Raw genomic sequence first — 25,136 nt, forward strand, 5'->3', positions numbered from 1 at the left:
TTAGTTGGAGTCTCAGTACTGCTGTTTACTGGCTCTGGGACTTTGCCTCTCCATCTCTGCCTACTTGTCCCATACAGGTACTGCGGACTGAATCTGTGGACGTACCTATACTCCCAAGTTGAGAAAATAAACCATATTGGCCCTACTGCTCACTAGAGTTTCTGTGAGACTCAGAGGAAACATGAGGTGTGAAGACACGTCAACGGAAAGAGTCCTAAAGCTTATTCTCATTCTTGCCATCACAAGGTGATGCCTGGAGTGCATAGGAAGAATAAGGGAGGAGAAGTCAGTTTGGGGCCAAGAATCAAATCCAAATGACATTGTACATGTACCTCCCCCCCGCCACCGCCCACCCCAGTGAGGGTTTGCGATCTTGAGAATGTGTGTCACACGGAGAACTCTAAGAAAGGCAGAACACACATGTGGGACTAAGAAGACCTAGGTAATGTGGCTGAAGTCACAGCCTTGGGATTTCCCGGAAAGGACACTTTTCACCTTTATATGTATGAACAGCAGGGATATGTTCTCCTTAGGGACATAAAAAAGTTACTGGTACCTGTACATTGTTTTTTAAATTTTACATACTTATCGAAAACCTTCTCTGTGTTAGGTGAGTCTATACTCATTGGTCCATTTTGTCCTCACACTTCCCTGAGTCAAGAATCTTTTGGCTTTGAGGACAGCAACTAACTACCACAGACAAAAGTCAGGTCTAAAAGGGGTGACTTGAGGATCCCTGGATTAGGCAGTGTAGCTGGGTCTCTCGGAGGCTGAGAAGGCTGCCCCAGGAAGGCCGGTGGGATTGTTCTCAGTCTCTCTCTGGGGCTGCTGGTCTCCTTCCAGACCCTCCCAGCATGTCTGGTGCTTTTTCCTCTTGCTGTCGACTGGCTACTTCTCTGGGCAGGCAGCAGGGACAGGTGCCACATGGCTCTTGGTATTTCAGGTCAGGTGAAGACCAGAGGCCGACCCACATCTTCTAAATGCCAGTTTCTAAGTCTAGGGAAGAGGACTCAGTGAGCCAACCTGGGTCAAGTGCTTACCTCTTGTCTAATCAGTTCTCAAAGGAAGGGCCCTTGGCTCAGTCAAGGATTTATAGATGAATGAATGTTGTGAGTCCCGCCCTGCCCCCTCCTGCCCTACCCAGTCCTGTCTCTAGGTCATTTACAAGTAGTATTGCACAGCTGGCTAAGAGGACACGGTTCTGCTACTTAGAAGCTGTTATGACAGCGACTGGGCTACCAGACTTCTTGAAGGTGCACTTACGATATTTTGATTATAAAATGTAGAAAAGAGTATCTTCCTCCCAAAGTAGTGAAACTTCACAAATACAAATATAAATACAAATGAGAAATACATATATTTAAGTACTTAGCACAGAGCCTAGCATATAATTATTTCTACTTCTTTTCCATCATAACCATTCATCACCATTGTCTGCGTCTGAAGTTGCTCCTCCATAGTGACCTCTTAGGTCTTAGCGACCCTGCAGGAAATAAAGCTTCTATTACAGGATGGAGGAAAAGTCTAGATCTTTAAGAAGGAGGTGTGGAAGTTCTTTCACTTTGGAGTGGTAGGGTAAGGAAACACTTCTAACTCAATCTTTTCTGGTCCAGCTAATCAGCTTCTTTGTGATATCCATACAAGTTTAGGATTCTTCTGGTGAGCCCTGGGCTGGCTTGGGTATGACACAGGAAGACAGTCTCAGGTGTCATATTCACATGTCACAGAAACACTGCTCAGAGCACGAAGACTGTGCTTGTGTTAAAATGTGGGAGTACTAATCCTGAACGACTTCTGTTTGTGAAATATGGCTAAATGCTGCTCCCTGCGCTGTGTCAGCATAAAAAGGCAGATGTCAACTGCAGAACTTCTGAGAGCAGACAAAACCATCCCTTTAGAACACAGACTGTGAGGGTGCCTGGGTGGTTCAGTCGCTGAAGCGTCTGACTCTTGATTTTGGCTCAGGTCATGATCTCAGGGTCCCAAGATGGAGCCCTGCATTAGACATGGAGCCTGGTTAAGATTCTCTCTCTCCCTTTCTCTCTGCCCACCCTACCCCCTGCCCTGCACACACTCTCTCTGAAAAAGAAAAAAAAAAAAAGAACACCGATTGTGAGATACTTCCTCAGAGTTGATGTCAGCATTTAATCTATGGATTAGAAATTTTCCTTGCAGAGGCTCTAAAAAAGGATACATTTAGGGAACTTTTAATTTACAATGATAGCCAATTATGCCAATCACCACTAATGAAGAGGCTAAAAACCAACTTGTTTGCCATTTGCCATACTGGGTGAGAGATCTGTCATCAAGCACGCCTAATTATTTTGGGCAAAACCTGTGTAAAATTCTGCACTTTTTCCCCAGATGCAGTGTTCTCTGTTTTACATGAATGTGAAGGAAAAGGTATGGCCGTTGTTCATCTTTTACAACTCCTTTGCTATTCTGAGAACATTCGCTAGGACTACACAGCAAAACTGACCGTGCTAAACTGTAGATAAAACACCGGTGATAGATTGCAGTCACTTTAATTTATAAAGAAAATAGTTGGAGCCCCTGGGAATGCCGAATCGAGCCACTAGCACCCAGTGACTTGATGCTAAGTCACAAACTACATTATATGTTTCAGTTTAAACACAAAGGCTAATGGACACGTGACTTATTTATTTCAAATTCTTCTTTAGGAAGAGCTGGCTCTTTTTTCTTTTTTTTTTAGCTCTTTGGAAAACATTATGCTTCTCCTCTTCTATAAACATACAAATATAATTGTAAAATGACATCATTCTGTTTTCATTTAATTACCCCTGAAATGCTTTCTATTTAATATTCATTACTCAAAAGCTAATTTAAAAGAGAAAGAGATGCGACTTATTAAAAAAGATGTACTGTCATTCACAGCAATAGTTATCTAATATACAGAAGTTAATAAAGCAGATTAATCTACAAGTCCCTTTAAGCCATTCTGGAGTTTTGAACAACTGCCTCTTTGACCTTTCACCTTCCTGCTGCGCACCCGTAGCAGGTGCCAGCTCTACAGAAATTACGGCTGCGCGTCTGAACGCGGGGTCTTTTCTTACTTTGCTTCTGACCAGCAGCTGACCCTGTAGGAGTGATTGTTTCTGGTGCCGGCCTACAGGCTACAGAAACCAGTAGCAGATAAACAAAAGGCTACATATACCAGCTGCCTTGCCTAAGGGTACCGTCCCAGGCTGACACCTCCACTCCTTCTCCAGCGTCCCAAATTGCTCCTTGTTTGTTTCCATACATGCATTTCATCCTTGTTACATTGTGCAAGGGGTGGGCGGAGGAGAAGACCCCCTAAAACAACAAAAAACCCCTGTCCCTTCCTTCGAACTTGACTTTTGAGTATTCCATGTCAAACTGTGTTATTATGATGCTAATCTAGGCCTGATTTAGCAACTTTAATAAGAGGCTAAACCCTCTTGTAATTAGATAATAAAATTTTATTATGTATTTTAATATTAAAAGTCTTAAAATCAAACTCTTCAAATCATACACTGCTACAGAACTAAGGTACTTAAATATCATAGCCCCAGAAAGTGGGAACTTGAAAAAGCACATTGTGGCTAATTTTTCATTCTCAGAAATGTAAACATGGAATTCCTATGTGGTGGCAGGAAAGCTCCAACACTCTTAATTATGTGCAGGGAAGAATGAATCTATTCAAGTATGAAGCACACTGTACCATTTCCAGCAACAGCGTGAGATGGCTTTGACAGTTATTTCTTGGATACAAATTACACAAGTATAAAAACAATCCCCATAATGATTAAATGCAGTTATGTACATAGGAGAATACCAGTGCAAATGGTAACATATTTAAATGGTTTTTCCTTCATTAAAAAAAATTATATATGATATTAAACCATCAATCACTGCTGAGGCACAGGAGCTTCAATGTATTGTCACTGGTTGAAATAAATGACTTGGAGACTGAATTCTGGCTCATTCAATATGGTGTCTCTGCTGTTGCTTAGTCACCCAACTCTCTGCTGGTTTGGGCTACATCTGGTGGATTCCATCCCTTTCAATTAATAAGGCAAGTTATGCTATCAATGGATTACATCTTTAAACTGTGCTTAGAGGTAAAAAACACATGTCCTAGTGGAAAAAAAAAACACTTCTGTTCTGTTAACCATTTGGAACAATATTTGAAGTGCTTATTTTTTTCTTCACCCATGTTTAGGATGAAATTTTCTTGAGAAATTTCAGCAGGATCGTTATATCGTATATAAAGGTGTAATCTCCTCTTAGCGTTCCGATTTCATTTATAATGTAGCAGTCTATGACCATGCTGGGTTTGAAACCTAAAGTCACTGACTGCGGACTGTAATTCTGCGAATGAATTTTGAGGGGTTTGTTTTGCGGACACTCACTGGCCAATACAAGGTGTCAGGCTCTGCTAGACGCTGAGACAAGTATCAAGCCTGAAGTGATCTTTGGGCAAGAAAAGGTACTCTGTTAAAGACAAATATTACAGTTCTGATAATAATTTGATGATTCATAAATTAAGAATAGGTTTTTATTTTAACCAATTTTTCTGTTTTAAAACACCCTTTTTTTTGGTTATATTTGAAACAGTTATTCAACAAATACTTCCATAACAAAAATAGAACCAAAATGGCAAAATAGGGTATATAACAAAAAATTTGGACTAGAATCATCCTTTTACAGGTGGATCAATGATTTTATAATATCACAGATAAGATGCCATTTTAGTAAAAAAAAAAGCAACGCAGTTTTTCTATTTTTAAAGTTATATACTTTAACTTTCTAAACTGATCTTTGGGGTGGTGGTCACAAATTCATCATTCAAGAGTTTTATTGCCATCTGGACTTTTATAAGGTGGCTGTTACCTAGATACTTTTGTCCAACCCTGGTCCTCTCATATATTCTGATTTGATCCTTAGTAATTAGATTGTGTGTACACACACACACACACACACACACACACTAACTCAAATGCGGTTATTCTGAAGATTAAAAAAAATGTTTGGGAGGTGTTAACCAAGTTTCATTGACTGTTGATTGCATCCATCCTGTATGCACAGACACAACCCAAATGTAAATAAATGCCCTCTTTAAATTTTAATAGACACCTATGTACAGAATCAAATGTAAGAGCAAAATAACAGCATCCTTTTTAATCAAGTAATCAAAAAAGTGTGCTTCAAAAATTATTAAAACATCAGCAGTCCCACATGGGATGGCTGTGAGAAGTATCAGGGATCATGCTTTGGGAGATCTTGGTTCTGAAATCCTCTAGGATTACATAATACATTGGTGGAAAACTGGTAACCAGACATACAGTGCTGGCCTGCAGAGTGTTCTCTTTTTTTTGTTTCGTTTTAAATTTTCAGTCAATGGCCAACATCAAAAAACCTGGATTTCTGGTTCTCTTTGGGGGTGGGAGAGGTAATCTCAATATAGCTGCCAACACTGGATCGTACCTTCTTACAGGGCAAGAATGAGCTGGCCCTGTGTGGAGGATGCCCCCGGAAGGACTGGGATGTGTACTCAACTTGGGTTGCTTTCCTAAGTTTCAAGTTTTCTGCTTGGCTCTGTAGGCATCTTAGTTTGTAGAATGGAAAGGATAGGGAGAGGGATGCTCAAAGGTATCACTTTGAGACTTGCCAACGTGAGAAGCCCTTAAGAGCTAACAGTACCCAGTAGCAGAAGCAGCTTCCTTTAGAGAAGAAAAGCTGTTTGCAACTAGAAAGCGGTGACGACTGGCATTCTATACTGATGAGTCAGTAGTGAGAGTCAGGATGAAGCCTAGAGGTGCACTGGGTACGGGGGACAGAGAGAGAGCACCTGTTGCTTCCCCATCCTCATTTCACGGCTGCCATATTGCCTCTATCCGAGAAAAACGCGGCTGGAACAAACCTCAAGAGCTACCTCAAAGACATTAAAGGAAAGGAACACAGGAACATCATGAGACAGTGACGCTATTAGACTCTGCCGGCCTTCTCAAGGATACAGGTCCCACTCCCATTTTATACTCTCAGTGTCTGGCAACAGAATTAATGATTGGGTGTGGGTGTAGGGTAGGGGAGAGGAAGGTCTGTTCACTCTGCCTCAGTGATGGTGGGAAGCACAAGGATCTCTGTACCAGCTGGCAAAGCAAGCTCCCTCTCCCTTGCCCACCGCCTCTCTGGGTCACTGCCCATCTGTTTCATCCTGGCGGCAACACGAAGTTGGGGTATAGGATAACTGCTCAAAATCATTCTACCTTAAGGATGGCCCCGGTGGGACTTACTGGAAGCTCAACTTGCCTCAGTGTGAGTGCTGAAAACATACATACAACCTCAGATCAGTAGTCCTCAACAAGCTATAGCTTTGTGGTTAAGCATGTGAACTCTGGAGTTCAACAGGCCAGAACTGTAGTTTTTCCACTTACTACGTGTGACCTTGGGCAAGTTAGTTACTTAATCTTTTTGTGCCTCGGTTTCTATATTTAGAAAGTGGCCATCATAATACCACCGCTTCATAGACATACTGTGATGATGAAATCAGATTATACACATATGTAAAAAGCTTAAGCTGCACACAGGAAGCACTTATATTTTGCCAATATCATTTTTTTTTCCTAGAAATAAATACATAGTCCACGCACAGAGTGCCGTGAAGAAAACTGAGATTGTGGCAGCATGTGCAAAAACCAGTTCTGTCCTGAAACGTGAGTTCCTGCTTTCTACTTTTTGGTGTCTAATGACCTATCCCTGGCTTCCTTTAAACCTCTATACCCATGTTGTCCTCTGATCTAGTTGTGAATGTCCCTTCAGCGTGTGTTTTGGGTACCAATCTACCGCCATATTTTTGATAATAAAGTGGCAAATCAACCAGACTGAGCTAATGGGTCATGTGGAGGGCACGCTTTCTATTTAGGGTCCACTAGAAATGTCTTTAATAACATTAGACAATCTGGCTAATTATTTTTTAAGAGGATGAAGAGAACATGAATATACTTCATCTGCTTAAGTGTTTCTGACCGTGAGAGTGTTGCTAAGGTTCTATAGGCCAAAATCTCAACATCAGTTAAATATGCGACTACACTTTCTTCTACTTAGTATTAGGGAATGGAATCTTAAGTATGAAAGATGTCTTGTATAGGATGTCAAAATGTTGAGCAGTATCATTTCAATCTAAACACAAAAATGAAAAAAGAGCAGATGATTTCCCTTTTGCTGTAATTCACTTTGGGATGCATGTCATGAAGAGCACTATACAAAAAGCAATTTTCATTGATTGACTGACTGATTGAGGAAAAGGGTGAATGTTCTTTCAGCACACATCCCTACTGAAGTATGATTCTTACAGCTCCTGACAGCTCTTCACAATTTGTAGTTAAATACCAGGTTGGGGGTGGGGGTGGGGGGACGGAGGGAGGAAGGAAGGGAGGGAGGGAGTGAAAGAGAGAGATAATCATAATTAGAACTTTTGGGGGGGTTTTATGATAGCTGACTTATACACAATAGTTAAATAGATGAGGGTGAGATAAATTCAAACCTAAATGTTCTATTCGTCCCTTCAATGTATTTAGATTTTAGAGAATATAATTGCTAAAAATACCTTGTTAATAAGTTAACGGCATACCCTAATCAGTAATACTGACAACCACAGAGTTCTTGTTCTACTTCTGCGGAAGGTGCCCCTCTCTCCAGAGCAATTACTTGAAGCTGCAATTCGGATTTAGAGAAGCATTCGGCATCAGTGCCCTATTCTTATAATCTGAAAAAGAATCTGTCACATCTCTGAACTGCCCCTCTAACTCTATAAAACACACTCCTCCATTTACCTAATTTGGGCAAATCTTTCACTCTGTGATATAACTAAATGAAAGCTGATCTGTGGCTTATAGAAGAGGCAAACACTTCACATGACCAGCGGTAAAACTGAAAAATATTCATACAGAAATTTAATTTTCCAAATTGCTGTAACCCATCTGTGCCTAATCACTGTTACTATTGGCTTGTTCTTAAGATTTTAGTTTATCTTTCTAATGGCATAAGAACACACGGGGAATATTTATTCTTAAACTGGGAATATTTATACGTAAACTGGGCTCTCCTCAAGTGCTAAGTCCAAGGTATGCTGGTGAGACAATAATTCTTATTTGCAATAGATTTACTTAATTACAGTGGGTCTTCAAATAGACTAAATTTAATGCTAGCAAAGTTAGGTTTGTTTACAGATTACGGAAGACGGCTTATTTGGAGAATATTTTTAAAAACACTGAGGATCTCAAGCCACATAACAGATCATAATAAGCACGTTTCCAGGTGAGAGGCGCTTAAAATGTGCTTCCCAGGCTGTTGCACACCAATCACAAGGCCTACAAGGATGCTGGAAAACCTTTTATGTGGGTTCATGCTTTGCTTGCTATGGAAGCTTGAGGACATAAACTTTTGCAATTTGGAACTGACACTCTTCATGCAATTACGCTTCCAGCAATACATATCCAGGTTGGGGGGGAAAACAGTTCAAACTAGTAAATAATTGCAGTATCATTGCATCAGTTTAGTTTAAAGAGCTGACAAACCCTCTCTAAACTCCAAGCACAATTAGTCATTAGGGTCTAGTTTTTCAGCACTGTTAAGCAATTTGTAACCCATTCCTTTTAATAGGGTTAGGCATTACTTAACCGACACAGATGCCTTGAAAACTGAAACCTCGAGTTATAAAGCAGCCACCTTGTTCATTACCTTCAGTGATAGGCAAATCATCTATAAAAACAGCATTTAATGGGCAACCAATGAATAATCAATGGCTCACTTTTCATCTGAGTGTGAAAATGAGAATAATCTAATACAAAGTCCCTCTGGTAAGATGCCGAATCTCCGAGTTCTGCTGCTCTTCAGGGCTGATTTATAAGGTCTTGGAAAGCTGATGTAAACAGATGATCAATGGGACCCATCCTTGCTCATAATAACCCCCAACTGGCCCACTCCCTCTTTTCCAAGTCCATCCCTTCAGGCTATTAGCTCTGTCCAGCTAATTCTTCCCACTACTCCGGCCTGCTGCTTTTACTCCGGCCATCCGTTCAGTCCAGCCGACTCAGAAGTAATTTTATACGCAGCAGAGAGCGGGTAGAATTGATTTTTCACTCAGCGCTCAGTTCCCATCTGAATAATTATCAATTTTACTGCCTCATAAAGGGAAGAGTCAAAATTTCAAATCAATTCAAAAGAGCTTTTGAGACTACAGAAACTGTGCATAAGAATAGAGGTCAAAGTTGTCAGTGACCTAAGGAGATGATGTCAGATATTACTATACCCGATAGTTGACATCAGAGGCACTCAAGATGATATAACCTAGTGCTAATGCAAATCATATTTATGCTGACTATCAGAGACCAGTCATTAATATTTAAAATGCTATCTGAAAGCCTACATTCCAAATAAATAGAATGTATTCCACTGTTAATAAAGATATATCACTACTTAGTCTTATGCTATAAAGCAAAGGATTACCAAGTATTATTAACACACAGAAATTACTTAAACCAACAAATGCATGGTAATTCTGAGTAAAGACAAACTTGATCATCTCCTGTACAACCACATCACTTGCTCTGCACAGTCTGATGGTATCTGTCTAGGATCACAGCCTATTGATTTTGGTAAAATCTACCGACTTAAAAGTTTCTGCCAAACTTTATGGGATAATAATGTGATCAGGCTGAGGGCCGGCAGGAGAGATTTGGTGGGGGACTTGTCATTTGCCATGGTGGGCTGGGGGCTGGGTCTGATTCCTGGCCAATCCATGGGTATTTCTTTTCTCCACTGGCTACATGCTCTAAATCTGTGGTTTTCAACCTTCTCCTTGCAGAACACCTGAGGGCTATGACATCCCAACAGTACCAGAGGCTACTGCAGCTGGGTAGGTGGTGGAGGGGGAAGGAGGGGTACGCCCAAATCTCAATAGAATGTATAGTTTGAAATGGCATTCCTGGTGAATCTGAGATCTTATCCCTACCAACTAGGCCCTTGAGAGTCAACAGTGTAAGTGGTAAGGACTTAGGCTTTTGAGTCAAACAAACCTTGGTTCACATTCCACGTCCCAGTTGCTCTGTGTCTCAATTTATTCACCTGTAAAATGGGGGTGATGATATCCACATTTCAGGGTTATTGTGGGGGTGTAAATGAGAAGAGTTCTCTGAAAGTCCTCTCCTCGTGTGTCAATCTCTGTCACCACTATATTAATCAAATTATCATGTAAGTGGTTAGTTACCTAATAACTAACCAATTATCTCTGTCCCACCTGATAGCACCTTTTTAAGGAGAGAAATTAGGCCTTACGAGTCTCAGTGGCTCTTGGACCTTGTGCACAGAAAGTCCTCAACACACGTGTGATCTTTCTCTTCTCTTTACTGTATCACCGACGCGTTGTTAACACTTCCAGGGGCACACCAAATATTTAGAGGCGGACAGCACCTTGTCTAGTTACACAAAATCTTAACTACACACCTCCTTGCCAGGAAAACAACAAGCTGAGACATCACCCAAAATAAGTTTATATAATTTCATTTGAATAATCGTAAAAAATGATAGCCAGGAAGAAAACCTCACCCATGGCTGGCTCATTCTACGTCCATCATTTCTTTGCTCAGAGTGATACTTTCTGCTGGTGGCAGGCACCTTGTTTGTTGGCTAATAACCTTGTTAAAGTGTTTACATTTGCAAACCACAAACTATTCGGAGGATAATTTGGCAAAATAAAACAACTGGAAGCAGTATAAAGTTTCCAAAGTTAGTGGAACTGGAAAATATCATAGTGATGGTATCTCCCTAGAAAAATGGTATTATTCTCTTTGAAATATTTCCGACATGTCTTATTTATTTTTATGCATGATGTTACTGTGATTTGCAGAAGTGAGTTTTTAAAAAAACAATATTAAACTTGGACCTAACTCATACTAGCCAGTCAGAAAACACATTTGAAAATGAAGAAGTTGTGGCTTTATTACTTAAATGCTCTGGGGAATATGATCTATCTGAACCTTGATTTCTTATCTTAAATGGGAAGAATACCAATTGTGGTACGATGAACGGAAAGTTCCCAGCAAGCTGTTAGGCACCGACTGGGAGCTCAGCAAATGGCAGTTCCCTGATGTACCAGAGGACTCACAAGGCAAACTTCAGAAGACATTATTAGAGGCTCCAAGAAATAAACCAGAGCTTGACTATTTCTAGTTCTGGCTTCGCCTTTTATTTCTTTCAGGCCTCTGGAAGAGCTATCCTTTCTTTGAATTCTAGCTTCACTGGAGTAAGATGAACGACTTAAGAGATTTCTTGAGGGTGAGTAGTCCTGGGGCGAGTGTGCTACCCTATCTTCCAGGAAAATACTCCTAGAGAATGACTGATAACGAGTCTTGACCGAACCATTTGCTCTAAGAGACATCCAGGGTCTAGGCTGGCTTTTGGGCAACTCTGTTTCTTAAGCCAGGTGACCGACCACCAGTTACCTGCTGTAGGACATCTGGATTTTGCTGCATAAAATGTAATAGTCTCTGACCGGCCTGGGTAGCCTCTCCGCATCGAAGTGGCTTCTTGCCCTCTTTTGCTATGTGCTTGAAGAGGTAGGTGACGATGTAGTCTAAACTGGTACAGCAGCTGGAGGAGACAACTGTATCTGTAGGAATGAGAAGTGAGAACCCCTTCGCATTACTGAAGTGTTTTTTCATCTGATTGATTGTAACGCCTCCAATTAAAAAAAATCACTTTCTGGTTTCAAAGCACTTTTATCAAACTGTAAATTCCTTGAGGGCAGGGTTTTTGCCTTGCTAATCTCTTTAAACCCAGTGTCTACTACAGGACCTGGTATAAAGATGTGTTTGTAAGTAAATGATTCCTGGATTGGATTGGACAGAATTTTCCATCTGTGGCCTTAACAACCCTCTGTTCAACTCAAGTGACTTTACTGAATGTCTCTTTGGTGCAAAGTGCTCCGCTTCAGACGAAACAGGGTGCAGACTTGGGGCAAAGTGCTCTGTTTCAGGGGCAACCTCTACCCTTGGACACCTACCCTGGTGTCCAAGATCTCATGATGGAGTACAGAAGTCACTGGAGCACAATGCTGGGTACAAACGAGTGACACACCACTATGAGGATTTTGAGGAAGACATCACATTTGGATGGGGATCAAAGAGACTTTTTTAAGGAGACAGAACCTCAGATGGGCCTGGGAAAGTTATTTTAGTTAGATATAAGGAAGGACATTTTTCAGGTACAGAGATTAGCACAGTGTACACAGGGTGGTGGGAAGGTAGGAATTCTGGGGTCAGACAGCTCTGGTTTCAAATCTCATCTTTTCCAATTACTTGCTCTGTTGTTACTTTGAAAGAACCACTTAACCTTCCTCATCAGTTGGAAAATATCTTGCAGACTTGAATGAGAAGAAAACAACTAGAAATTCTCGTAATAAAAACAGCTGATGTTTAATGAGAGCTTACTGTGTTAGTTACATGAATTATTATTTTGCATCCTCACAATAATAGTTATATTATTATCCTCACTGTAATAGTTACCATTATTATTATTTCCATTCACAGGCAAGAACAGTGAGGGATTAAATGATGTGTCCACGGCTACACGGCTAGATGACTGTGGAGCCGCTGTATGAAAATAAACAAGGAGCTGGATTCTAGAGCTCTGTTCTTAACCGCTAAAATCCAGTAGATATTAAACAAAATTAGGCAGTAAGCAAAAATATATGCAAGCATCAAACACTTTCTTAAAACACAAGGGGCTCAAAAGATGATGTACTACCGGTGTGCCCTCATGATGGAAAGAGGAGGGTGTATTTGGCATAGGACTTTTGGTTTGAGTGAAAGAACGTATAGGGAGTCAAAAGAGAGAAGGCTGACAAAGTAGGTTGGGGGTCTTCCTCGAGGGCATCCAATAGTGGGCTGAGACATTACTTTTATTTGAAAGACAACAGAGGTGTTATTAAAGGCTTCTTTTAAAGCAAGTGAGTGACATGATATAGCAACCATTTATTATCTATTTTGTACATTAAAATTATTATTCACTTACTTCTAACAACCACTTTGTATATAGTAGGTGTTATTTGCATTTTTCAAGTGAGAAAAACAAAGCTGAGAGATAAACAGTTTATCCAAAGTTCATGGTTTTTTTTTTTATTTTTTAAAATTTATTTGACACAGAGAGAGAGACAGCAAGAGCAGGAACACAAGCAGGGGGCGTGGGAGAGGGAGAAGCAGGCTCCCCGCTGAGCAGGGAGCCCGATGCGGGGCTCGATCCCAGAACCCTGGGATCATGACCCGAGCAGAAGGCAGATGCTTAATGACTGAGCCACCCAGGCGCCCCCAAAGTTTGTGGTTTTGATTCATAGCATGACACTACCCAGATTTTCTGGCTAAAGGTAACACATGGACACGGTCCCGAGGAGTTTATGATAAGTAACAGAAATGACAAAAGAAACAATTAAAAACATTCAAAAAATGGCGAAAATGGTACATGCAGATGAGGAAAGTGGACTGGGAGAGTAGGGCTGGGGACCAGCAGATTACACACTCCCTAAGGCAGTCATTCATCTCTTATTCTTATTACTCTCTGAGCTTCTGAGACACATGTGCCTTTCCTAGATCAGAGGTGTGCCCTCTTAGCTGAATTAAAGAATGGGCAGACAAAGCTGATCTGAGAAAGGTTTTTACAGGTCTTGAGTTGTGTTTAGTAATAATACCTAGAACTGATATAACACCATGGTTTAAAAACTCTTTCAAATACATCGTTTTGGAGAGAAATGGCATAATAAATAGAAAGAAGTAGGTCGGGAGAAAGTTTTGAAATACAGACAGATGACTGCATTTAAGCTTGAGGATGATGGTAGCTGAGGCAGGACCAGGAGGGTTGTTTGAAGGTCTAAAGGATGGCCGCAGACAGTAGTCTGGGGAACTGTGGAGCTATGGAAGCTCCGCATGCAAGTAAACTGTACGGCTCTATTTTCCTTTGATTTCAGAAAGGGGCTCTTTTTCTCCTAAAACTATGGTGTTTGATTGACTGATTGATTTTTTATCTCCTCTCCCCACAACTGGGTTACTCTGCAGAAAAGGGAGCTTTGGTTTTATAATTCCAGGAGGTAAGATCATGCAGTGGAAAACATCGAGGCCTAAGAGTCAGGCATAGATTTGTTGAGCTTTGTCGCTTTTCTCTTTTCCTTCACATTTCTACCTCTGAAGTCCCAATCACGAAAGTAAATGGATTAAGTAACTTAATATCTACAAAAGGAAGCAAGCAGGAAATAGATGCCGTTTCCCTCACCAGTGAAGAGCAATATGCTATCAATCACACAAAAATTATGAAGACTTCACATAGATTTGGTGACCACATTCCATGCAGGTTGCATTAAAAGGTTCCAATCTACTGAGTCAGCTGTGAAAAAGCCAGGTAAACACTTTAGACATGAAGGTTAGAGCTTATACCCTTGCAATAAAAGCAAGAAGAAGAGCTTCCATTACGGCTGATTTATGATGGGGGACTTTGAAACGGATAAATGTTAGTTTAGGGTAGATTGAAAGGTGTGGAATAATAAGGATCAAGGGCCATTTGATCAAAAACAGAATGAAGAGTGCTGAGGACTGCGTATTATTATTGGTTTTCTTTATGTGCAGCTCAAGCTATTGTTTGAGATTCAAATAATGAAACCTCCTGACATAAGAGGATGAGCCGAAGTCATGAATTTAACAATTCATCTGTGATTTAGACTATTGTAGATACAATTTTTAAGCCTAATAGGCACTTCGTCCTCTCCAGCAACTTGTTGTTTGGCACTAAAAACAACCAAATGCTCCTTTCCTCCTGCAACCAGTCTCCACAGGAAGCACGTGCATCACTAATAGTCCTCCTGTTCACTAAGACCCATCACAGAAAGCTGTTCTGAAAAGTTAACTGTATAGGAAAGAGTTGCTTAACTGAGGCAGGAGAATGATAATGGGGCTGAGCTAAAATTTGGCTTCGGCCCAGAATTTCTCACCATGGCAGAAGAGAGGATGAAGGTCTTGGAAAAATATGGTGTGAAAGGCAATTTCAGAAACAAAAGGCCCGTATGGGTGGTGCAGTAGTTTTGGAAACAGGTGGGCCTAGTTTTGAATCTGTATCTTCTAGATGTTTTGACTTTATGGAGCTTCAATTTGCGCCTCTGTAAAATATGCTTAATACCACCTACTTCGCAAGGCTTTGTGAGAAATCAGTAAGGGGAAGTGTGTAAAGACTACCATAGTGCCCAACACACAGTACTGTCCCCCTTTTCACTTTCCATGTGTTTTCCTGTTTCAATCTCTGAAACAGCAAGCCCATCACTTAGTTTGCTAATTCATAGCTTTCTTCTATCTTTAGCATGTTTTTGGTGGGAGAAACTAATAATGTACAAGGTCTCTAAGTTTCTAAGTGTTTCCTGAATGTTTTGCTCCCATGTTACATTCACACCACTTCCCCCAATTCAAGAATGTGTTCAAAATAGCAACATACTCTATTAATAATGAACATTTTATTAGTAGTGGACTTGATGAGGAAAGGTCTGGTGGTTTCCAGTTGGTTCAACTTTTCATTTGCCTTCACCATTCCTTGTTTTTGCCTTTTGTGCCATCCTTTGCTTCTTCTTGGAATGCACCCCCATTCCAGCCCCGACTAAACTACAGAAGTCTTCCCTGATCACTTCTTCTAGAGAAGCCACATTTAATCATTCTCCAGCCATTATCCCATTTTAGATCTTTGTTTAGCACTTGTCATGACTTGACTTTTTCCTGTGTGTGGTGTTCATTTATTTATTACCTTTCTCCCTCCAGAATCTAAGCTTCACATAAGTAGGGGCCTTATCTGTCTGTCTTGTTCCCTTTAGTATAGTCAAGTACCTAGTATGTGCACAATTGACACTTACTGAATGAATGACTTGAGAATTATTATTAAGAGCAGCTTTTTGTAAGTCCTGCACTTGGTGTCTGTATGTAAGAGTATGGTGGTGGTGGGGTGATGGTGGCCGGGTAATTAAAAAGACAGAAAATATAATCTCTTTTCTCATTCATCTTTCTCTTCCCCATATTATAGTTGGCCTGAAACTAAAAATGCTGATAAATGACAATGACCAAATTTTTTTAATATCATGTTAAGCATATTAGGTGAGTTACTACTCCATCACTGATTTGAATTTTTTTGTGCCTTCCTTTCATTTTTTCCAGAGGCTAAAGCAGAACTGAGACCTGCTTGTAACCCAAACAGTAACCAGAAATGCCTCTTTGCAGATCTATTATTGTTGGAAAAGGAGAAACCCAAGTGGTTATTTTCAATAGTCCTTTTTCTTGAAGATTCACCTGGCAAACTGTGACCTATATTAGACAGATCTAGCAGAGTAGTGAGGTGGAGAGGAATGGGCTTTAGAGTTAGAAAAGACTCCTAGATCAGACTCTTATTAGTTGTGTGACCTTGTGCAAGTTGTGTCACCTCTCTGAGCCACAGCTTACTCATCTGTATACTGAAAATAATATTACTTAATTAATTTAGTTACTATATGCTAGTGGTACCTCAAGACACTGTTCCTGTCCTTTGGAAGCTTACAATTAAGTAGGAAGTAAGGACAAACAGCACTATTAGAGTATGTAACCCAGTTTTGGTATGCATAGTGGTTCTGAGAATGACAAGGGTGAGCTACACATCTTGAAAACACCTACGACAGCATCAGGCACAGAGCACTTGTCCACAATTATACACTTAATAAGTGGTAGCACTGGGACTTATTCAGGATTCCCTCCATAATGCTACCCCATCAAGACTCCCTCAAGAGCCTTGTGAAAATGCAGATTCTAGGCCCAAGACCATACTTTGAGAACATAGCCACCTGTAACTAATCCAAAATCTTAAAGTGTTACCATGATGTGAGATAAAAGAATGTCAAGGCAAACTGTAATAAGAAAAGCAAGGCATCAGTTTCTGTCCATGAAGGTTTAACTGCTATGAGAATTTTTCCTTCTGTCATAAACAACTAGAAAACAGGACAAAAATATGAAACAACATTTTTCAATTATTGCACAACAAGCAGTATAGGGCTATTAAACCAGAGAGGAGGGAGACAAATGAGGTTCCACGTACACAGTCACTGGAGCTCATTGCCCCAAAGAGTTTCCAGGCTATAGGCCTGGAAGGGGGAACCCAAACAAAGCCAAGTAGTCTCAATGAGTGGAAGAGAAACAGTTTGAACTTGGGGGGTTGAGGCAGCTAGAACTCATGGGACAGAGCTTCAGAGAGTGGGAGCCATACAAAGAGAGAATTCTGGAGATCTGTAAAGGAGTCCTTTCTATCCAGTCTTTGAATAATAACAGAGATATATAATACATGTGCAGCTGGAGTTCCAAAAGGAATGGAGATAAGAGGGGAAAAGGTAAACTGTGATTATCTTTTTTTTTTTTTTTTTTAAGATTTTTATTTATTTGACACAGAGAGAGAGACAGCCAGAGAGGGAACACAAGCAGGGGGAATGGGAGAGGGAGAAGCAGGCTTCTTGCAGAGCAGAAAGCCCGACGCAGGGCTCGCTCCCAGGACCTCGGGATCATGACCTGAGCCGAAGGCAGATGCTTAATGACTGAGCCACCCAGGCACCCCCTGTGATTTATGTGAAGGCAAACTATGATGACATTATTTGAAGGTGTAGATTATAAACCCTAGAGTACCACTAAAAATAAAGAAGTCTGGCTAATAAACTCACGGAGGATATAAATGGATTCATAAGAAACATTTAATTAATCCAAACCAAAAGAAGGCAGGAAAAGGGAAAAAGAAACAAAGCTCAAATAAAAAGAAAACAAATAGCAATATTATAGATTTAAACTCAAATACACTGGTAGTTACATTAAACGTAAATGGTTGAAACACTAACGAGAAGGCAGAGATAGTCAGATTTGATATAAAAATATGACCCACCTGTATGCTATGTATTAGGCAAATATGTCCTATGTCCATGGGCTAACTCCCAGAACCTGTGAATATGTTAGATTAAATGGCAAAGAATAAATAAGATTGCAGATGGATTAAGACTCCTAATTAGTTGAGTGAAAAGTAGGGAGATTATTCTGGATTATCTGGGTAGGCCCAATGTAATCCCAAGTGTCCTTAAAAGTGAAAGAGAGAAGCAGGAGAGGTCAGAATCAGAGGGAGATGTATCTATAGAAGAGTGGTTATAGATGCAATCTTGCCGGGGGCCATGAGCTAAGGAATTTAGGTAGTCTCTACAAAGTGGAAAAGGCAAGGAAATGGAATTTCTCCTAGAAAGGAACACAGCTCTGCTGACACCTTCACTTTAGCCCAACAAGACCCATGTCAGATTTATGACTTAAAGAACTATAAGATGGGGTGCCTGGGTGGCTCAGTTGGTTGGGCGTCCCACTCTTGATTTTGGCTCGGGTCATGATCTCAGGGTTGTGAGATTGAGCCCTGCATCAGCTCTGCACTCAGCACAGAGTCTGCTTGAGATTCTCTCCTTCTGCTCCTCCTCCACTCCCTTTCTCTCTCTAATAAATAAATAAAATCTTTTAAAAAACCCAAATAGTTATAAGATAAAAAATTTACATTGGTTTAAGCCACCAAATTTGTAAAAATTGTTACAATATCATTAGAAAATACCTGCTGTCTACAAGAAACCAACTTTAATATAAAGACACAGGAATGATGGAAAAAGAGGCACCACTAATCAAAAGAAAGCTGGAGAAGCTAGTAATATTAGACAAAATAGATTTCAGAAAAAAGAGTATTACCAGAGATAAAGATGGTCATTTCTTGATAAAGGGGAAAATTCATCAAAGGGACAGACAACCCCAAATATTTACATACCTAATAACGGAGCTTTAAAATGCTTTATATCAAAACTGATAGAACTAAAAGGAGAAATGAAAGAATCTATAATTATAGTTAGACTTTAACACTTCTCTCTTGGTAATTCATAGAATAAATAGAAAACAAACAAACAACTAGTAAGGATGTAGAAAATCTAAACATTATCAATTAGACCACTACAGAACATTCTTCCCAACAACAATGGAATGCACATTCATTTCAAGTGCCCATGTAATAGTCACATATTTTGAACCATAAAAAAGATGCAATAAAAATAAAGGTTATAACAATCATTGAGTATATCCTATGACCAAAATGGAATTAAACTAGAATCAGTAACAGGTATCCGAACACCTCTGGATATACAGAAATGAAACACTGTGTCTCTCAGTAACAATCCATTGATAAAAGAAGAAATCAGCAGGACAATTGGAAAACATTTTTAAACTGAACAGAAAAAAAACCCAAAATACACAAAAAATTTGAGAGGAATAGCTATAGCAGTGCTTAGATGAAAGCATTAAATGTGTATATCAGCAAAGAGGAAGGGTCTAAAATTAGTGATCCAAGCTTCTACATGAAAAATTAGAAAAGGAAAAGCAAAGTAAACTGAGGGAAGGAAATAATAAAGGCCGTACATGAAATTAAGGAAATAAAAGAAAACAACAGAGAAATCAATGAAAACTGAAAACTGGTTCTCTGTAATAAAACTGATAAATCTAGAGCCAGAATGATCAAGAAAAAAAAAAAAGAGAGAAGACACAAATAGTCAATTTCAGGGATGAAAGAGGGAACATCACCACAGACCTTACAGAAATCAAATTGTAGAACAATGGGATATTATGAATAATTTTATGTCAACGTCAGATGAACATCAGATGAAACAGAGAAATTCCTTTAAAGACACAAACTACCAAATGCTACCCCAAATCTAATAAATAACTGGAATAGCCCTATATTCTTTAAAAATGTTTAACTTGTAGTTAAAAGCCTGCTAAAAAAATCTAGACCTAATGGCTTCACTGGGGAGTTCTATCAAACAATAAGTAAGGACTAATAACAATTCTACGCAAACTTTTTAAGAAAATAGGAGAGGAGGGAACATTCCCAAGTCATTTTATGAGGGCATTAGACTGATGCTAAAACAAGGTAAAGATATAGGAGACTAGACAAAGAATAAAAGATATGGAAGAAGAACCAAAGAAAAACTACAGAACACATCAATATCTGTCATAAACATAGATGTAAAGGTCTGTATCAAAATTTTAGAAAGCTGAATTCAGTAATATGTAAGAAGGATAATACGTTGTAACTTAGTGTGGAATGCAAGGTTGCTTTAACATTCAAATATCCATCAATGTGATAATCAACATTATGTAATGTACAAACGGAACTAAAAAGAAAAAACACATGATCATCTCAGTAGGTCCAGAAAAATAATTTGATAAAATTCAGTATTCATCCCTGATTAACACTCTCAGAAAACCACAATGGAAGGGAATTTTCTCAACAAGATAAAGAGCATCTATATAAAACCTACAGCTAACATTATACTGAATGGTAAAAGAATGAATGGAGATATTTCCTTAGAGACAAGGAAAAAATGTTTGCTATCATTACTTCTATTCAACATTGTACTACATGTAGGTCCTAGCCAGTGTGATAAGGCAAGAAAAAATAAAAGCCATACAGATTGGAAAGGAGGAGATAAGCTGTCTATTTGCAGACACATCTATGTAGAAAATCCTAAGACATCTATAGAAGTGACCAAAATTAATAGGTGAGTTTAGTGAGGCTGCAGGATACAAGGTCAACATACAAAAAAATCACCTGCAATTCTACACGGTAGCCAAAAACAAAAGGAAATTGAAATTCAGTACCATGTACAATAGCATAAAAATATAAAATAGTTATAAATATAACAAAATATGTACAAGAGTCATACATTCAAAGCTACAAAAATGCTGTTGAGAAAAATTAAGGAAGATCTAAATAATGGACAGATATGCCATTTTCAGGAATCGAACACTCAATATTGCTAATATGTCAATTCTTCCCAAATTGGGCTAGAGATTCAATGCAATCCCCACCAAAATTCCCTTATTTTTTTCCTACCAAGAGAAACTGACAAATTGACTTTAAAGCTTATATAAAAAGACAAAGAACCCAGAATAGTCAAGACAATTTTAAAAGAAGAAAACAAAATTAGAGGTCCATGCCATATGATTTTAAGACTTACCATAAAGTTAGGACAAAAATTAAAAATCAGAGCAGTATAGAATTGGCACAAAGTAATTAAATAAAGAAAGGATATTCTTCAACAAAAGGTGCTATAACAATTGAATAACTGTATGTTTAAAAACAGCTTTCATCTCATACCTAATACTATATACAAAAAGTTTAATTGAAATGGATCATAAGATCACAAGACCTAAGCATAAGATAAAAAACTACAAGACTTGTGTTAGAAAACATAGAAACGACCTGTTAAGCAAAGATTTCTTATGATAGGACCCAAAAGACATGAACTATAAAGGAAAAAAATAAATAAATTAGACTTCCTCAAAATTAAAAACTTTGCTCTTGTAATAAGGCGATACTGTTAAGAAAATAAAAAGACAAGCCAAGACGGAAAAAAATATTTGCAGAACACACATTTGATAAAGGATTTGTATCCAGAATATGTAACAAATACTTACAAGATAAACAATCCAGTTAAAAAAATGGGTAAAAAATTTGAACAAATACTTCATGAAAAAGATACACGAATGGCACACAAGCATGAACAGATGTGCAAATCATTATTCAGTAGTTAAATAAATATTAAAACTACAATGAGATTCTTCTTTACACCCACTAAGATGGCTAAGATTAAAAAGACTAATAAGAGCAAGTGTTAGGGAGGATACAGGGAAACTGGAGCCCTCATACATTGCTGGGGAGAACAAAATGGTACAGTCACTTTAGGAAACAGTGTTGCAGTTTTTTTTTTGTTTGTTTCTTTGTTTGTTTTAAATAATGTTAAAAATACACTTAGCATACAACTCAGAAATCCCACTCCTAGGTAGTTACCCAAGAGAAACAGTATTTGACCACACAAAGACTTGTACAGGAATGTTCATAGTAACATTGTACAAAATAACCAAATAATGGAAACAAGCCAAATAGCCATCAGTTGGTGAATATATAAATAAATTGTGATAATCCATACAATGGAATAATAACTCAGCAACAGAAAGGAATAAATTGATTTGCAAAACAACATGGATGAATCTCAAAGGCATTATGCTCAATCAAAGAAGCCAGACACAAAGGTCTATATATCATATGTTTCAACTTAGACAAAATTCTGGAAAAGGCAAACTATAGTGAAAGAAAGTAGACAGTGGTTCTTTGGGGCTGGGGCCAGGGGAAAGGGATTGATCAGAAAGGGGCACGAGGGAGCTTTTTGTGGTGAAGAAAATGTTCCATATCTTCATTGTGGTAGTTTATGACTATGTACATACATCTGTCAGTAGTTACTGAACTGTTCACTTAAAATCAATGAGTTTTATTGTGTGTAAATTATACCTTAATTAAGCTGGTTAAGAAATTAGCTATACATCAAAATATGAAAAAAGGGCATTCTCTCACTTGCAAGTAATAATTACAAAATAATCTTTCAGTTTGGGTATACCATCTTTTCCCCTTTGTAGACCATCTCAATAAGCACATACATTAAGAGACCACAACCAAGCTTTTCCTCTGGAAATAATGTTCTCTGTGATACTTACCAAGAGTAGTGAGTCCCTCTGAGATAGATGTGAGAACATATAGAAGTACAGGAGGCTCCAAGTTGGTGATGAAGCTCATGTGGTCCTGGGTAAGACATTCCAGGAGTGGATAGTAAGACTGGCTCAGTTTCCGATATTGCTACAACACAGAGATAATGAAGTGTCAAGCCAAAGGGAAGCAAAAGACATGTTAAGGTCTAGTGGAAACTGCCATTTATAATATTTGAAATTGTAAACTTACTTAAACATAAATATATAAAATAAATACACGGAACACATGACATCATGATTCGCAATTCAGTATTGAAAGGGGTTCTAAAGGGAATCTCTTGATCTCTAGAAATCCTAATTTGAAGCTATAGCCCTGCAAGTAATGTCAATTTGACCTTATATGGCTAACACTTAAATGCAAATAAAATCTCTGTAGTATGGAATTTAGAAGACTGAATTATTTTTCTGGATGGGGATATTGTAACACTGAACAGTACTTAATAGTGGCTAGGCAGCCTTTTTTTTTTTTTTTTTAAATACAAAGCTATTTGCTGTTGTAGTAAGATTTGACATCATAGTCTGTTTTACTTACAAATGCTAACCCACCTAACTAAATCATAATTTGATCAATGGCTTAATATTTGCCATATACTACAGGCAAAAGATAAGTGCATGAGAAAAATACCTGGAAAACTTTAAATGGAACTCAAACCAATATCAAAGAAGCATAATGCTCATAAGAGAAATAAACCAGAGCAGTGTTTATTAAAGTGAGATTAAGATCACTTCCATAAGATCACATGGGATGCTTATTAAAAATGCAGTTTCCTGATCCCCACTCCAGACTCACTACATGAAATGCTCTGGAATGAGGTCTTGAAACCTGCATTTTAAACACGCACGCGAAGGGAGTCCTATGCACCCTTAAATTTGAGAATTACTGAGTTATAGATTTGCTTGCCTGTTAGAAAAATGATTAGAGCAATTCCTGGAGCCACAGTTAGTTTTTTTGGGGGACCTCAACTGCAGTGAAGAGTCTTCTCGATGAGAACCGATGCCTGATCTGAGTCAAGTTTCTACTTTGTAATTTCTGTCATACGGGTAGCCTTCAACGAGTATCCCATTCTACTACTGAGGCTAAACCACTCTGGCTTGAGTTGTGCTTCTATTAAGACTAGCTTAGAACAGTGGAAGAGGGTGATGCTGGTCCATTCGTCCATTCTTGTCAAGGAGCATTTCTCACATGGGTTGACTAACAAAGGCCCCCTAGATTTTACTTATAACCTTGGCAGGGAGCAGGTGGGAAAGCCTGAACTAAGTCTGAGCATGAATCTGGCTGTTACTGAAGTAATTACTGCAACCACATTGGGCATATATTAGCTTTTGTGTAATCAGGCAGGGATGTTTAAAAAGTCTGATAATGACACAGCTCAGTGGAGAAGCCTGGAAATTTAAATTTCCAACAAGCACCCCAGGTGATTCTGAAGGGCCTCAAAGTTTGAAAACCACTGACATAAATCATAGAAACTAGATGGTAGAGTTGAAAAGGGACCTAGAGATCACTTTGTTTAATTTACTAATTTTAAAGGTGAGGAAATTAAAGCCTGGAGAAATAGAGAAGGTGATTTATTCAAGGTAAATGACTAGTGAGTGGCGGAGTAGAGACTATGCACCCGTATGCTCAACTCTGAGTTCAGTATTCTTTCTGCCACACCAGAATTTTCATGGAAAGGAAGGTGAAAGAGTAGGGGAAGCAGATGGGAGTAGGAGGAGGAAGGAAGAAGGAAGAAGATTCTGCAGCCAATCCTACATTTCTGCTCCAGGAAACAGACCTTTTTTGAATTATCAGCATAGTTATAAGTAATTAGTTGAAATTGCTATTTACATTTTCTCTGGATGCTGAACCTGGAGCACTCTGGATGACCGATCTGTCAGAGGTGGCAGCTGCGATTTTTGAAACCTGTCCATTTAGTTATATACATACAGCCACTATAGTTGTTCAAATTCTTTACGTTAAATCAAGAGGTTGTCCTAAAACATAAAATGTTCTGGTGCTATTCTAACTCCCCGGGCTTCATTATAACCATTGCAAGCCTGTGGTGGTGTTACTTCCCATTTCACACAAAGACTCCCATGATGCACGACTGCTTACTAGCAAGTCACTGTGGCACACTGACAGCAGCATTTTGACAAAGGCCTGGAGTACATTGTCAAAATGGTTGTCCCCATACAACTTGAAGACGCCAAAGCTGACATAATTTCCACACAAGGCAGATTTGAGAGCTGAATAGCAGATGGAGATGCCCTTGAGTTTCATTGGATAAATCTGATCTTTTGAGAGGCTCCCAAGGGACAGGATCTGATTACCTGTTTTAGGGTAAAAGCAGAAAGAGAAAGTGATATAAGGAGATGTAATTCGAAGCAGTTATGAGGCACATTATTTAACATTTTCACTTTACTGCTAAGGTTCACTTCCTCCTACCATTGTTCCAAGAATTACACCATCCGTGT

The 25,136-nt window shown here is 39.0% G+C and overlaps 1 protein-coding gene across 3 annotated transcripts in view; it reads right to left on the reverse strand.

Annotated features, from left to right (window-relative positions):
- RANBP17 (RAN binding protein 17) overlaps nucleotides 1–25,136 on the reverse strand; it is a 321,533-nt gene that overhangs the window by 16,266 nt on the left and 280,131 nt on the right. For all 3 annotated transcript variants that reach the window (XM_028102719.1, XM_028102718.1, XM_028102721.2), the window contains 3 exons: nucleotides 24,778–24,992; nucleotides 22,635–22,773; nucleotides 11,487–11,653 (listed from right to left, as the gene is read on the reverse strand). In XM_028102719.1, coding sequence (XP_027958520.1) covers nucleotides 11,487–11,653; nucleotides 22,635–22,773; nucleotides 24,778–24,992 — 521 coding nt within the window. The remainder of the gene's footprint in view (nucleotides 1–11,486; nucleotides 11,654–22,634; nucleotides 22,774–24,777; nucleotides 24,993–25,136) is intronic.

This window comes from Eumetopias jubatus, unplaced genomic scaffold, assembly GCF_037043125.1.
Source record: "Eumetopias jubatus isolate StellerSeaLion01/CBP00866 unplaced genomic scaffold, mEumJub1_p1.0 scaffold_5, whole genome shotgun sequence".
Lineage (NCBI taxonomy): Eukaryota > Metazoa > Chordata > Mammalia > Carnivora > Otariidae > Eumetopias > Eumetopias jubatus.